At 37.5% G+C, this 13,523-nt stretch overlaps 1 protein-coding gene across 1 annotated transcript in view; it reads right to left on the bottom strand.

Annotated features, from left to right (window-relative positions):
- Nucleotides 1-13,523, bottom strand: part of LOC102536491 (complement receptor type 1) — a 79,243-nt gene that overhangs the window by 8,516 nt on the left and 57,204 nt on the right. The window contains 6 exon segments of the mRNA XM_072948195.1: nt 3,425-3,527; nt 4,017-4,196; nt 5,111-5,329; nt 7,089-7,174; nt 8,420-8,522; nt 8,616-8,792. Coding sequence (XP_072804296.1) covers nt 3,425-3,527; nt 4,017-4,196; nt 5,111-5,329; nt 7,089-7,174; nt 8,420-8,522; nt 8,616-8,792 — 868 coding nt within the window.

Below are 13,523 nucleotides of genomic sequence, written 5' to 3'. Positions count from 1 at the left end.
CTTACCAAAGTGGGTATAGAGGAAACATATCTCAACATAATAAAAACTATTTATGACAAACCTACAATCAGCACCCCAATGTTCATAGCAGCACTATTTACAATAGCCAAAACATGGAAACAACCTAAATGTCCATCAACAGGTGACTGGATAAAGAAGATGTGGTATATTTATACAATGGAATACTACTCAGCCATAAAAACCGACAACATAATGCCATTTGCAGCAACATGGATGCTCCTAGAGAATGTCATTCTAAGTGAAGTAAGCCAGAAAGAGAAAGAAAAATACCATATGAGATCGCTCATATGTGGAATCAAAAAACAGAAACAAACAAACAAACAAAAACAAAGCATAAATACAGGACAGAAATGGACTCATGGACAGAGAATACAGACTTGTGGTTACCGGGGTGGGGGGCGGGGTAGAGGGTGGGAAGGGATAGACTGGGATTTCAAAATTGTAGAATAGATAAACAAGATTACACTGTATAGCACAGGGAAATATACACAAAACGTTATGATAAATCACAGAGAAAAAAATGTGACAATGAGTGTGTATATGTCCATGTATGACTGAAAAATTGTACTGAACACTGGAATTTGACACAACACTGTAAAATGATTATGAATCAATAAAAATGTAAAAAAAAAAAAAGAGTCCTCAGTTGACTATGGGGTACATGATAGGCAAGGTTTGGCCCTCAAAGATTTGAAGGTCCAGGGAAATCTTGGTGAAGCTTATTAAAAGTGGACCATCATTTACAGCAGATGTAAATGTTTCTTGATGAGTCAAGACCTTATCATCAGTACCAATACCAAATATATAAAAATGTCATCAGAATACATAATTCCCAGAGGGCTCTTTATAGCCAGATTAAAGGGCTCCACAGAGACTTTTTCTTCTTGTTTTGTTTTTTAATTTCAGACTATCAGCTTTCATTTCTTTCTGTCCATGTTTCTTTTTCTGACAGTTCCCTCCCTAAAACTGATTTGGTGCTTTTAATTTTAAACCAACTTAGGAAGAGATTTCAGAGCTTTTCAGAAATGTGTGTGTTAACAAAATGAGGGCCTCCAGACATCAAACAACGGTTGACTTCTCATACCTGGATTCTAATTACGTGCTTGTTTTTCCAAAGTTTACTTATATATTTATTTTCAGCTTTAATGTCACAAGAAGGTTGAGCTTGCTGGATATCTGAGTTTAATACATATTTAATGTTCTTATAAAGTTCCACTGTAATCCCATAAAATGTTCAAATAGATTTCTTGTAAGGCATTTAAACAAAATCCAAAATAAAATGAACATTTTCCAAAAATCAGAGAAAGGGTATTTTAAAATAGTCTAGCCTTGCTTTAGTAAACAGAGTAGGATAAATCAGTATTGTTTTGGTATATATAACACTTTAATGTAATTATCAATTTCTGAATCTTTTTTTAAGTGGGTTTTATTGAAATTTATGGCACTTTACCTAATCATTTCAAATACTGACATACCTTCCGGCACTGTAGTAATTTATCATATAACTCTGTTTTCTTTTCTCTGTAACACATCACATTTTAACAAATTATTTATATATTATATTTTATAATTTGTTAAAAGATTTATTTCCTTGTTCATTCTCTGCCTTTCCAAATACAAAATGAACTTCATCAGAACAGGGACAAGACTTCCCTACTCGACACTCTCCCCTCAGCCAAAGTCCTGGCACATGGGAAAACTTCCTCAGTAAATACTATGGAGTGAATAACAAGCTGAATAAATAGTTCAGGTATGTGAGGGGATTAAAGGACATAAACATTTAAGAGAGATTCTGCCCTGGTGATAAAACTGAAAAAATAAATGAACAAGTAAATTTTGTTGTAACTTTTATGTCATCTACTATCTCCCTACATCTTCCCCACTAAATTCTACACCAGAATTAAACTAATTACTTACAGATTACTAAAACATGAACACATGATGTATAAGACCTGCCAGTCCTTTAAAAACTTCTTCCAACAAAGGACTATTTTTGCCAATAATTTAGTTAAATAAAGAACCAGACAATAAGTGATTTCATGACACATGAAACACACTTGAAAAAAAAAATAAGGGAAGCTTTCTAGGCTGCAGAGTTATTCTTTCTACTCACGTTCACACACAGGAGCAGTGCTGTTCCAAAAGCTTTTCACTCCAACCAAGGAACAGTGACTAGTTGAGCTGCCTTTTAATCGAAACCTAAGGAAAAAAGGGGGTAGCAAATGGGTAAGCAATTCCCATCTCTCCTTCACCTCTTCTCTGATGGGTGCTCAGTTTTCTCACTTCAGACTAACTATCATTTACTTCTTAGGCTCAGGCCCAGTTAAGAGTCAGTTCATTAGGGACCTGAATTCAGTATTTGGCAGAAATTTAGAAGCCAAGTTATTCTAAAGAATCACAGTAGCCTGTGATGAGCACAGCACTCAGAACTTGTACACTTAATAGTCAAACAGACATCATAGCTCAGTGTCACCCCAGAAATCCCTGAACTCTGGGCTGGACTCTCCCCTGCGCTCTAGACTCACACCCCATCCCTCAGACAGCCCCCTGACACCCCTCTTATCCTCCTTAGTGGGTCGTGAGGAAGAACAGCTCCTGATCTGGGTGAGCAAAGCAGAGAACACCTGGAAAGAGACCTGGCATTGTTCTTGCCACTGCAGTTGTAATGGCCAGAAAGAGGCTCATGCAAGTCTCTGCCACCCTGGAATGACTGGATTATTATTGGATCCTGTTGTCCTTCTGAAATCTGCTGACCATTTCTGGGTGGTAGACTTTGTAAAGTCAAAGATTCCCTGGCAATTATTAAAATTAACTGCTGTATTGCCCAGTCTTGTTACCTCCCACAGACAGTGTACACTAACAAGAGTGCTAGAGCCACAGAAACAACTAATAATGTCACCTGAGACAATAACATTGGCCAACAGGACCCCAATGTCAGACACTCCTGATGCAAAAAGATATGACTGGATTCAAAGTACTTACCCATATACTACTATGAATTCCACTATTGATTATTTTTTTACTTTCCTAAAACAACCCTTGCCTGATTTATCACATTGCAAACCATTTTTGTCCTACATGTCAAATTTTTTATTAGCAAATTTCCCACAGAAGTATATTTTTCTGCTTCCAAACAACTATCTTCCTGTTTACTTCAAGTTCCAACTGTGAATTCAAGGTCACTGTCTACATTTATGTGCATACTCGACATTGAATTACATGTGCCATTTTCTTTATTTCCTAGTAATGGTTCCCCTGAGTCTTGACACATTTCAAAACTGCTTAGAAGATAGTCTCCCCAGGTACTTCCACAGGTTAACCTCTCTTTTTGGATTAATTCCTGAATCCAAGAGAGTCACTCTCCAGCATTGTGTCTCTAGTATTTGCTCTAGGTCACACTCACCCTTCATCACAAATGAAGGTCACTTTGGCCCCAATTTGGAAATTAGGTGGAAGGAGTACATGTCCATTAGGGAGTTGGTCCAAGAAGTCAGCATAGGATTTCACTAGGGGAAAAAAAAATAAGTGAGATGTCCAAGTAAGAGACAAAGAGATTGATCTGTAAACCAGACAAGAGTACAGGCACTTGCACACCCAGACGCTGCTGGGTTCCAGTCTCCTTGGACCTCTAATCTCTTATTCAAATATTAAAGTTACTTGTGGCCTTGTATCTTACCAGTATAAAATTGTTTTTCCTACCTTGTTATTCAAACAGTTTATCTCTCCCTGACAATTTTTTTCCTGGTAGTTGGAGTAATTCATTATTTACTTCTCTACAAAGAATGGACTTTTCTTGCAAATACTCTGAAACATTTTCATGACATTAACATTTTAGCAGAAAATTAGGGATGACCTACAAGACCAACTCTTACGTCCACCTATCTGAACATATTTAGCAAACACATTTATCTTATCTCTAAAATTGGGAAAAATAAAAGAACACCCTACAGATACTTTGATAAATGTGGGACTGCTCCAAGGCAGGGTTTACTCACGTTTGCAGACATCTTTGACACTGGACCACGTGAGGTCTGCTAGACACGTGATAGAGAATGAGTACCTCCGGTACTCAGGGCGGCATTCATACTTTAAAGAAGTCCCAATGGGAAACTCAGATTCATTGGTTGGGATTTTCAATTTGGCAAACTGAAAAGGATCTGGGGCGGTACAGCGACCTAGAGGCCAAGAAATCAAGAACATTAGAGTGAACAAAAAGGTTCCCAATGCCATACTTGTCTTTTTCTTGTTAGATTTGATGTCTGATTACAAGAAACTGTTAGTTTTGGAAAGATAATTTCTTTGTAACCTTTGGAGGGGAAATTCCACTAGCATGTGCCCATTAGAGATTATACTATCTGAAAAGGCTCTAAGTTTCACTGAGTATTTTCACCAGAAGTATGCTGCAGGTGCTGTGGTTGGTGCTACCTCAAAACCTGAAGGCTATGGCAGTATACATTAGGCCTTTGATGAGACTGATGAAATGAAATAACAGCCTATAATGAAACAGAATATCAAAAGCCATACACACACACACACACACACACACACACACACACACACACACACACACACATACACACATACATATAATTGAATCACTATGTTGTATAATAGGAATTAACACAATATTATGAAATGACTATACTTCAATTTTTAAAAAAATTAAAAATAACAACAACAACAAAAAACCCCACATGTCACAGCACGTGAAAAATAAAAAAAGCTATTTTGGCATGTTTTGTTCTCCTCTCCTCTGCTTCTCTCCAAATCCTGTAAAGACAGTATAACTTATATTAAGGTTGACAGATATTTACTTTCAGTTCTTACATTTTGAAAATAAGTTTTTTTCTAATTCTGATTAGAACTAGAGCCATCACCCACTGACTCCCTCTCTTTTCACCAGCCCTCTAGAAGCTAAGAGCATCAGAGACTTGCTGATTCATGTTCATATATCTTAAAACACTTTATTAATGATTTGGCATTTAATTGGTTCAAAAGCACAAATAAACAGCACATTGTAATGACAAAAATTTGGAGTCTGGTTTAGATATTCTGAAACCATTTGGAATGCGGGGCAGTGAGCACTGACCAAGAAGTTCACAGCGAGGGGCAGGGCTGCTCCAAATCCCGTTCCCATGACCATCACTGGTGCAGCGGATGGTGCTCTCCCCAGTGAGGCTGAAGATCACCCCCGTCTCTGGGTGCAAGTCACATGTGTAAGTCACTTCTGTTCCAAAAGGAAAGACTTCCAGAGGGTTTCCTGTGTGTCTCCAATTAAGGATGTCTGGAGGACTTGGACACAAAATTTCTGGAAGGAAGGCAAAAGCTCTCAGTTTCATTGAAGAGTCTCATCAGAGGTACGCTACAGACATAGGGTGCTAAGGTTGGTGCTACCTAGAGACACGAAGGCTACGACAGCTTACATTCGGCTTTTGATGAGACGGACAAAATGAAATGAGATTTCAGGCTCAGGGTATTGTTTTAATGAAAAACTACAAAAGAACTTGCTTATCCTGAATCTTTCAGATTTTTAAGTTTTCTGGATAATAGGAACTTGACACCTTTAATGAAGCAGTAAAAGTTTTGGTTTTACTACTGGTATGAAAGATTCAGGACAGGCAAAGAGCACAGATGAAGTCTGTCCTCCAAGGTGCATACATTCTCGGGAAATATTTCTACAGAGTATTTCATGTGTATTAATCACCTTAAACAGATGAAATCTCTCCTTGATAGCTTATCAATACTGATCATCAGTCTTGAGTATGACAACAGTGCTGTCACAATGAGTTGAAACAAATATGGTTCATTGTAAAAACTCTAAATAATTCACTGCTTTGTTTTTTTAAATGCATAGATTTGTTTATGATTTATTATTTTTCCTTTACTTTCTGTTAGGCTTCAAATTGTTCCTTTTTCTCAGGGCTCTTCTTGGGGGTTTAAGAGAGTCATTTCCTCACTTGTAACTGGTGATTCTAATGAGGCTTGGGATTTGGAAGGAGCTACTTAAACTAGAAAGAGTCGAGAAGAATAAGAGAAAGAGTGCAATCAACAACTGACCTGAAAGGCACGCCATTATGACAACCATCTGTCATGTTACTTCAGTGACTATGGAGTTTCTCAGGTAGCAAGGATCTATACATGTTATGTTTTTTGTAAAGTTTTAGTATTAAAAAGCACCATCTGATGACTGAGCAGATTTCTAGCAACATGAACATTTTTAGTAAAATTTGATTGTTTAAGAATGTTCACAAATTCCAATCTTTAGGATCAAGAGATGAAGCAAATTCCTATCTTCTATTAAGGAATGGACAAACAGCTAGCTTAGGAGAAATCAGTGCAGGCATTGCATATAGAAAATTCATGTTTCAAAGAGGTTATTTCTCAATCTTTCAGCATAATTTATTGACATGCATGTTTTGAGAGTTTAAACACTCTTAAAATGCAACCTATCTAATGTTGCTTCTCACATCCTCCTCATTCCTGCATTGCTCTGATCTATCATCTCCACATTATTTAATTTGTTTTCTTTTGTCTTTCTCCCCCTTGAGTATAAATAACATAGGCACAGGGAATACACTCAGCCTGTTAACTACTATAACACCAGTGCCTAGAAGAATGTTAAGCACAGAGTATCTGCTCAATAAATGATTAAAGGAATGAATGTGTCTTATTTGTATATTAGCAAATATGTAAGAAGATTGTAGAATGATTGCACCTTGATGGCACAAAAAAGAAAAGGAAAGATGGAAGGGATGAAGAAAAAATGAAATTTGTCTAAGTTTTACATTCTCTAGTCTCTACTGACCTAGAGGCAAAGTATGAGAGGATTTATCACAAAGAATGTAACATTCAAAATGACAGAGACTGATAATGGTTCCCAAAACACACGATGCACAACAAAATGCATCACAACAAATTAACTAACAATGAAACGCTATGAAAATAAGCTGCTGATAGCAATAATTCAGATTAGAAGATAGAAGAACCACATCTTGGGAGGCCATGGGTCAAATTTTCAAACAGATTAAAGGGAGAGATTGGCATGAGGTGCCAGCCCCTCTACTCACGCTCACACACAGGAGCACTGCTGTTCCAAAGGCTTTCCGTTCCAATCAAGACACAGTAACTAGCAGAACTGCCTTTTAACTGGAATCTAAGGAAGAAAATGGTAGTGAATAGGTGAGTTTCTCAGCCAAAATGCCATCCTGTTTGCCAAGATCTCAGCATTTGGAGGATCTGTAGCCAGTAGGTGACAGAGGTTTAGAGGCCACATCAATCTGGGAAAGTCACGGCCTCCACTGAAGGAGAATGTCCTTAGCACAGTATCTTGGGTACATAATACTGTAGTCCTAGGCTAAACTGAAGAAGGCTGCCATCTCCTCCATCCAGGACCCAGACTCAGAGAAATCTATCTCTCCCTGGTCATTCCCTGATAAAGGTGACAATTGTGCTCAAAGTCACTATCAAAATGCAACAGCCTTCCAGTGCTGATGCTGGAATAGCAAGTAAAACAGCTCCCAGTATGGACTGGAAGAGCAGAGATTAACTGGAAGGAGAATAAAGATTGTTCTTTTGTGTCAGCTTTTAAGAGACATTTATGCAGAAGGCTCACAACAGCATGTTGGGCTATGGAAGCATGACTCATCCAGAGGGAAAATAAAAGGAGATTGGAAAGGACTTTGGCAGGTAGTCATCCAAAACTCTCAATGTATGTTGGATCTTGATGGCTCCTAAATTTTCTTGGGTGCTTGTATTTCATTCCCACCAAGGACTCTGTGGGACATTTTGAGATCGGGTGCTTTGTTGCTCATTTTTAGAACTTCTCAGGGAGAGGTGTGTACAGTGTAAGGAGTCTGAGGTTCACATAAACAAGTTAATGCGGTACTGAAAACATTAACATCAGCCACCATGACCTCAGTTCAGAGCCCTTGGCCCATTACTAACCAGGTGACACATGATTGGATTAAAAAATGCTTATTCATATAGTTTCATGCCTATTACAAAATACATTTTAGATGATTAATTTTTTTTCTGAAATAAGTATTAAATGATTTTAGTTATTTTAATAAGCTTATTGTCATATATAAAACTTATTCTGGAACTCTTCAAATTTCTTATTTTGCTTTCCTGCTTGGAAAATATAATTTCTTCACTTTATGTATCATCAATATATACTCATAACTAGTAGTTTTATTGGTCTTTGAACCTGCTATTTAATTTATGTCTCAGTTTTAACTTCATATATTATTGGTTCTACCTATTCATTACATTTCTTTCCTATATACACTCCCCAAATTTAGCATCCCTGAATGTTTCCCTTTTTTAAGTCACACTAAAACTTCCCTTTTTGAATAAAGCTCAATTTCAGCTCCAGGAGATCAGGCAACTTCACACTCACCCCTCATCACAAATGAAGGACACTTTTGCCCCAAGCTGGAGATTAAGTGGAACTAGCACTCGGCCATCAGGGAGCTGGTCCAACAAGGAAGCACATGATTTTACTGGAGAAAAAGAAGAACATACAGACATAACACTGGCACATGGACAATAAAAACAAAAGCTAGATTTGTCAGAGCGGCTGAGCATGTAGGCACCTGCACACGTGGGGGCTGCCGGGCTCCAGTCTCCCTGGGGCGTACAGCACAGAGAAGCAGCCCCTCTGAGATCATAGCCGGGCTCACAGCTGTAGAACACTTCCTGCCCAGCAGAAAAGTCATCCTTGTCATTTGGGCTGTGATGACCATGCAGGATTTGGGGAGGTGGCTGACATACTGGGAAAGAAGAGTCAAGTACCTGTCAGTGATAAGGAAATATCTTTTCCTAAATTTCATCTTTTCCAAGGAGTTAGAGGCTCATGATTAAAGAGGATCAGATATAACAAAGGAAGTCCAGTGATAATCCAGAGCCCCCTTGTTTCCATGTGGAAGTTAAGATTAGGGAAGAGGTATGGCCAACAACCTCACAGATAGTGAGGGGTAGATGGTTAGAACCCAGTTATCCCACGACCAGCCCTAAAACACATTCTTAAGTTTATAGGCATGGGGTCCCTTCTTCCACTGCTGACTATCCAGCACAGAGTAAAAAGTATTGGTGGGCTGCTACCCCACCCACCTACGTGCTGAAGTGGCATCCAAGTTACAGCTTTATCTTCCCAGTCATGAGAAGGTTGCCTGAGCCTAAATCTGTTAAAAAGATTTCCCCTTAACTCTTTTCTTGCACCTCTATGATCAAAGTGCAGTAACAATCCTTATTCGTATCTCTGGCCTTTTGTCCTCCAGCTTCTCTGTCAGTGGTTTTAAGAGGCTGATGTGGGTGGGTGGAAAGGTTGTAAGCTCCATCCCTGTCCCTAGGTGTCAGCCGCATTTACCCATCCACCCATTAGCCAGCTATTGTGGCATGAGAAGACAGGACTAGTCATCAAGAACAAATTCCACTACAGAAGCCTGTCTGTGTAAGGAGAGGGCACATTTATTAGAGAGTGTGTTACTCAAGGAGTGGCTGCCTCCACTCATAGTCCTTTGGGTGTGTGCTCGGGTACCATCAGAACTCATCTGAACTTCAACTTAAGCTGTAGTTAATTAAAGATGTACAGACTTATAAATCAATGGAACCATGTAGAAACTCTGGAAATAGACCATTGCTCATATGGTCAATTAATACATGACAAAAGAGACAAGAATATACCATAGAGAAAACATGGTCTTTTCAATAAGTGGTGCTGGCAAAACTTGACAGCTACATGTAAAAGATTGAAATTAGAACTTTCTTTAATACCCTAAGCAAACATAAAATCTAAATGGATTAAAGACCTAAATGTAAGACTGGATACTGTAAAACTAGAGGAAAATATAGACAGATTACTCTTTGACATAAATTCCAACAATATTTTATTGATTATGTCTCCGAGAAAAATAAAATTGAAATATAAAAGCAAAAATGAACAAATGGGACCTAATTAAATTTAAAACTTTTGCACAGCAAAGAAAACCATAAGAAAGTGTAAGGACAACACACTGAATGGAAGAAAATATTTGCAAAGGATGCATTTGAAAAGGGATTAATTTCTAAGATACACAAACAGCTCATACAGCTTAATATTAAGAAAAATCCAAATTCCTCATACAAAAAAATGGGCATAAAACCTAAATCGACATTTCTCCAAAGAAGACATCCTGATGGCCAAGAGACATATGAAAAATTATTAGAAAAATGCAAATCAAGTCTACAAGGAAGTATCATCTCACAATGGTAAAAAATGCCCATCATCAAAAAGTCTTAAATAATAAATGCTGGAGAAGGTATGGAAAATAGGTAACCCTCCTATCTTATTGGTGGAAATGTAAATTGGTGGAGCCACTTTGGAGAACAGCATGGAGGTTTCTTGAAAAACTAAAGAGTTTTTAGAGTTACATTATGATCCAGTAATCCAACTCTGGGACAGTTATCCACAGAAAACTCTAACTGGAAAAGACACATGCACCTGATGTTCACAGCAGTACTATTTACAATGGCCAAGACATGGAAGCAACCTAAATGTTCATGAACAGATGAACAGATGAATCAAGAAGATGGGGTGAAACCTAACCAAGGAGGTGAAAGAATTATACACAGAAAACTATACACCATTGATGAAGAAAATTAAAGGAGGCTTTAAAAAATGTTCAAGATATTCCATATTCCTGGATTGGAAGAATCCATATTGTTAAAATGGTCACACTGCCCAAGGCAATCTACAGATTTAATGCAATCCCTATCAAATTACCTAGGACATATTTCACAGAACTAGAACAAATCATAATAAAATTTATAAGGAACCACAAAAGACCTAGAATTTCCAAAGCATTACTGAAGAAAAAGAAAGAGGCTGGAGGAATAACCCTCTCAGACTTCAGACAATACTATAGAGCTACAGTCATCCAGACTGCATGGTATTGGTACAAAAACAGACGTATAGACCAATGGAACAGAATAGAGAGCCCAGAAATGAACCCACAAACTTTTGGTCAACCAATGTTTGACAAAGAAGGCAAGAATATACAATGGAATAAAGACAGCCTCTTCAGCAAATGGTGTTGGGAAAACTGGACTGCAGCATGTAAAGCAATGAAGCTAGAACACTCCCTTACACCATACACAAAAATAAACTCAAAATGCATCAAAGACTTAAACATAAGACAAGATACAATAAACCTCCTAGAAGAAAATATAGGCAAAACATTATCTGACATACATCTCAAAAATGTTCTCCTAGAACAGGATACCCTAGCAATAGAAATAAAAGCAAGAATAAACAAATGGGACCTAATGAAACTTACAAGCTTCTGCACAGAAAAGGAAACCATAAGTGAAACAAAAGACAACCAACAGAATGGGAGAAAATTTTTGCAAATGAAACTGACAAATGCTTGATCTCCAGAATATATAAGCAGCTTATATGACTTAATAAGAAACAAACAAACAACCCAATCCAAAAATGGGCAGAAGTCCTAAACAAGCAATTCTCCAAGGAAGAAATACAAATGATCAATAGGCATATTTAAAAAAGCTCAATATCACTAATTATCAGAGAAATGCAAATCAAAACTACAATGAGGTATCACCTCACAGCAGTCAGAATGGCCATCATTCAAAAGTCCACAAATGACAAATGCTGGAGAGGCTGTGGAGAAAGGGGAACCCTCCTACACTGCTGGTGGGAATGTAGTTTGGTACAGCCACTGTGGAGAACAGTATGGAGATTCCTCAAAAGACTAGTAATAGACTTACCATATGACCCAGGAATCCCCCTCCTAGGCATATGTCCAGAAGGAACCCTACTTCAAAATGACACATGCACCCCAATGTCATAGCAGCACTATTTACAATAGCCAAAACATGGAAACAGCCTAAATGTCCATCAACAGGTGACTGGATAAAGAAGATGTGGTATATTTATACAATGGAATACTACTCAGCCATAAAAACAGACAATATAATGCCATTTGCAGCAACATGGATGCTCCTGGAGAATGTCATTCTAAGTGAAATAAGCCCGAAAGAGAAAGAAAAATACCATATGAGATCGCTCATTTGTGGAGTCTAAAAACAACAACAACAACAACAACAATAACAACAAAACATAAATACAAAACAGAAACACACTCATAAGCATAGAATGCAAACTTGTGGTTGCCAAGGGGTTGGGGGATGGGAAGGGATAGACTGAGATTTCAAAATGTAGACTAGATAAACAAGATTATACTGTATAGCATGGGAAAATACATACAAGATCTTATGGTAATCACTGAGAAAAAAATGTAACAATGAATTATATATATATGTTCATGTATAACTGAAAAATTGTGCTCCACACTGAAATTTGACACAACATTGTAAAATGATTATAAATCAATAAAAAGTGTTTAAAAAAAGATGGAGTGTACACACACACACACACACACACACACACACAGAGAAATATTACTCAGGCATAAAAAAGCATGAAATAATGCCATATGCAGTAACATAGATGGACCTAGGGATTATCATACTAAGAATGAAGTAGAAGTCAGACAGAAAAAGACAAATATCATGTGATATCACTTACATGTGTAATCCAAAAAAAAAAAAGAGAGATATAATTTATTGACAAAACAGAAACAGACACACAGACACAGATACCAAATGTATGGGTACCAAAAAGAAAGGGCGGGGCCAGTGAGGGATATATTAGGAGTTTGAGAGTAAAAGATAAACACCACTACATATAAAATAGATGAACAAAAACGATCTGAATAGCACAGGCAACTATATTCAATATCTTTAATAACTTAAAAAACTTAAAATGGAAAAGAATCTGAAAAGAAATTATATGTGTATATATACATATATACACACAAATGTATGTATGTATAACTGAATCACTTCGCTATACACCTGAAATTAATAAAACATTGTAAAACAACTATACTTTAATTTTTAAAAAGATGAAAGAAAAATCTGCTTGACTTTGAGCAACAAAGTTTCACTTTCAGATTCCTAATAATAAATGTACGAGGTGGAGCAGAACAGACAACCTCTAAGAGCCTTGTCCCTATTCTGAGGCTATGCTATCTTTCTTCATATATTACTTTCTTTCTGTGATAAATGCTGATAAAAGTGTGGCAAGAAGCAGAGCATCCCGCCTCTGGGCTGACACACTGCAGCCTGTTCCTGGGTAAGCCACTCAGTAGGACATAATTTAGATAATGTATTAAACCTCTGAAAAGCCAAACTAATTTCATTGTCACATGGATGTAAGAATCACACAATTTAAAGGCATGTGGTAAAGAGTAGACCAGATTACTACGAACTATCCAGAAAGTCCTCATCATTCTTCAGTATAACTGAGAGATATTGGAGCTGGTCTTGTGTCTAGAGAATTGGTCAGTAGGAGAGGCCCTAATGTCCCCTTCCTTGATGAATTAAACCTTGCTTCTCAAATGAAGGCACAGACACACGAGTGCACACATCCGTACATGCAC

This window comes from Vicugna pacos, chromosome 22 (assembly GCF_048564905.1).
Source record: "Vicugna pacos chromosome 22, VicPac4, whole genome shotgun sequence".
Lineage (NCBI taxonomy): Eukaryota > Metazoa > Chordata > Mammalia > Artiodactyla > Camelidae > Vicugna > Vicugna pacos.
The sequence above is the reverse complement of the archived record's forward strand: the minus strand, read 5'-3'. Positions and strand labels throughout refer to the sequence as shown.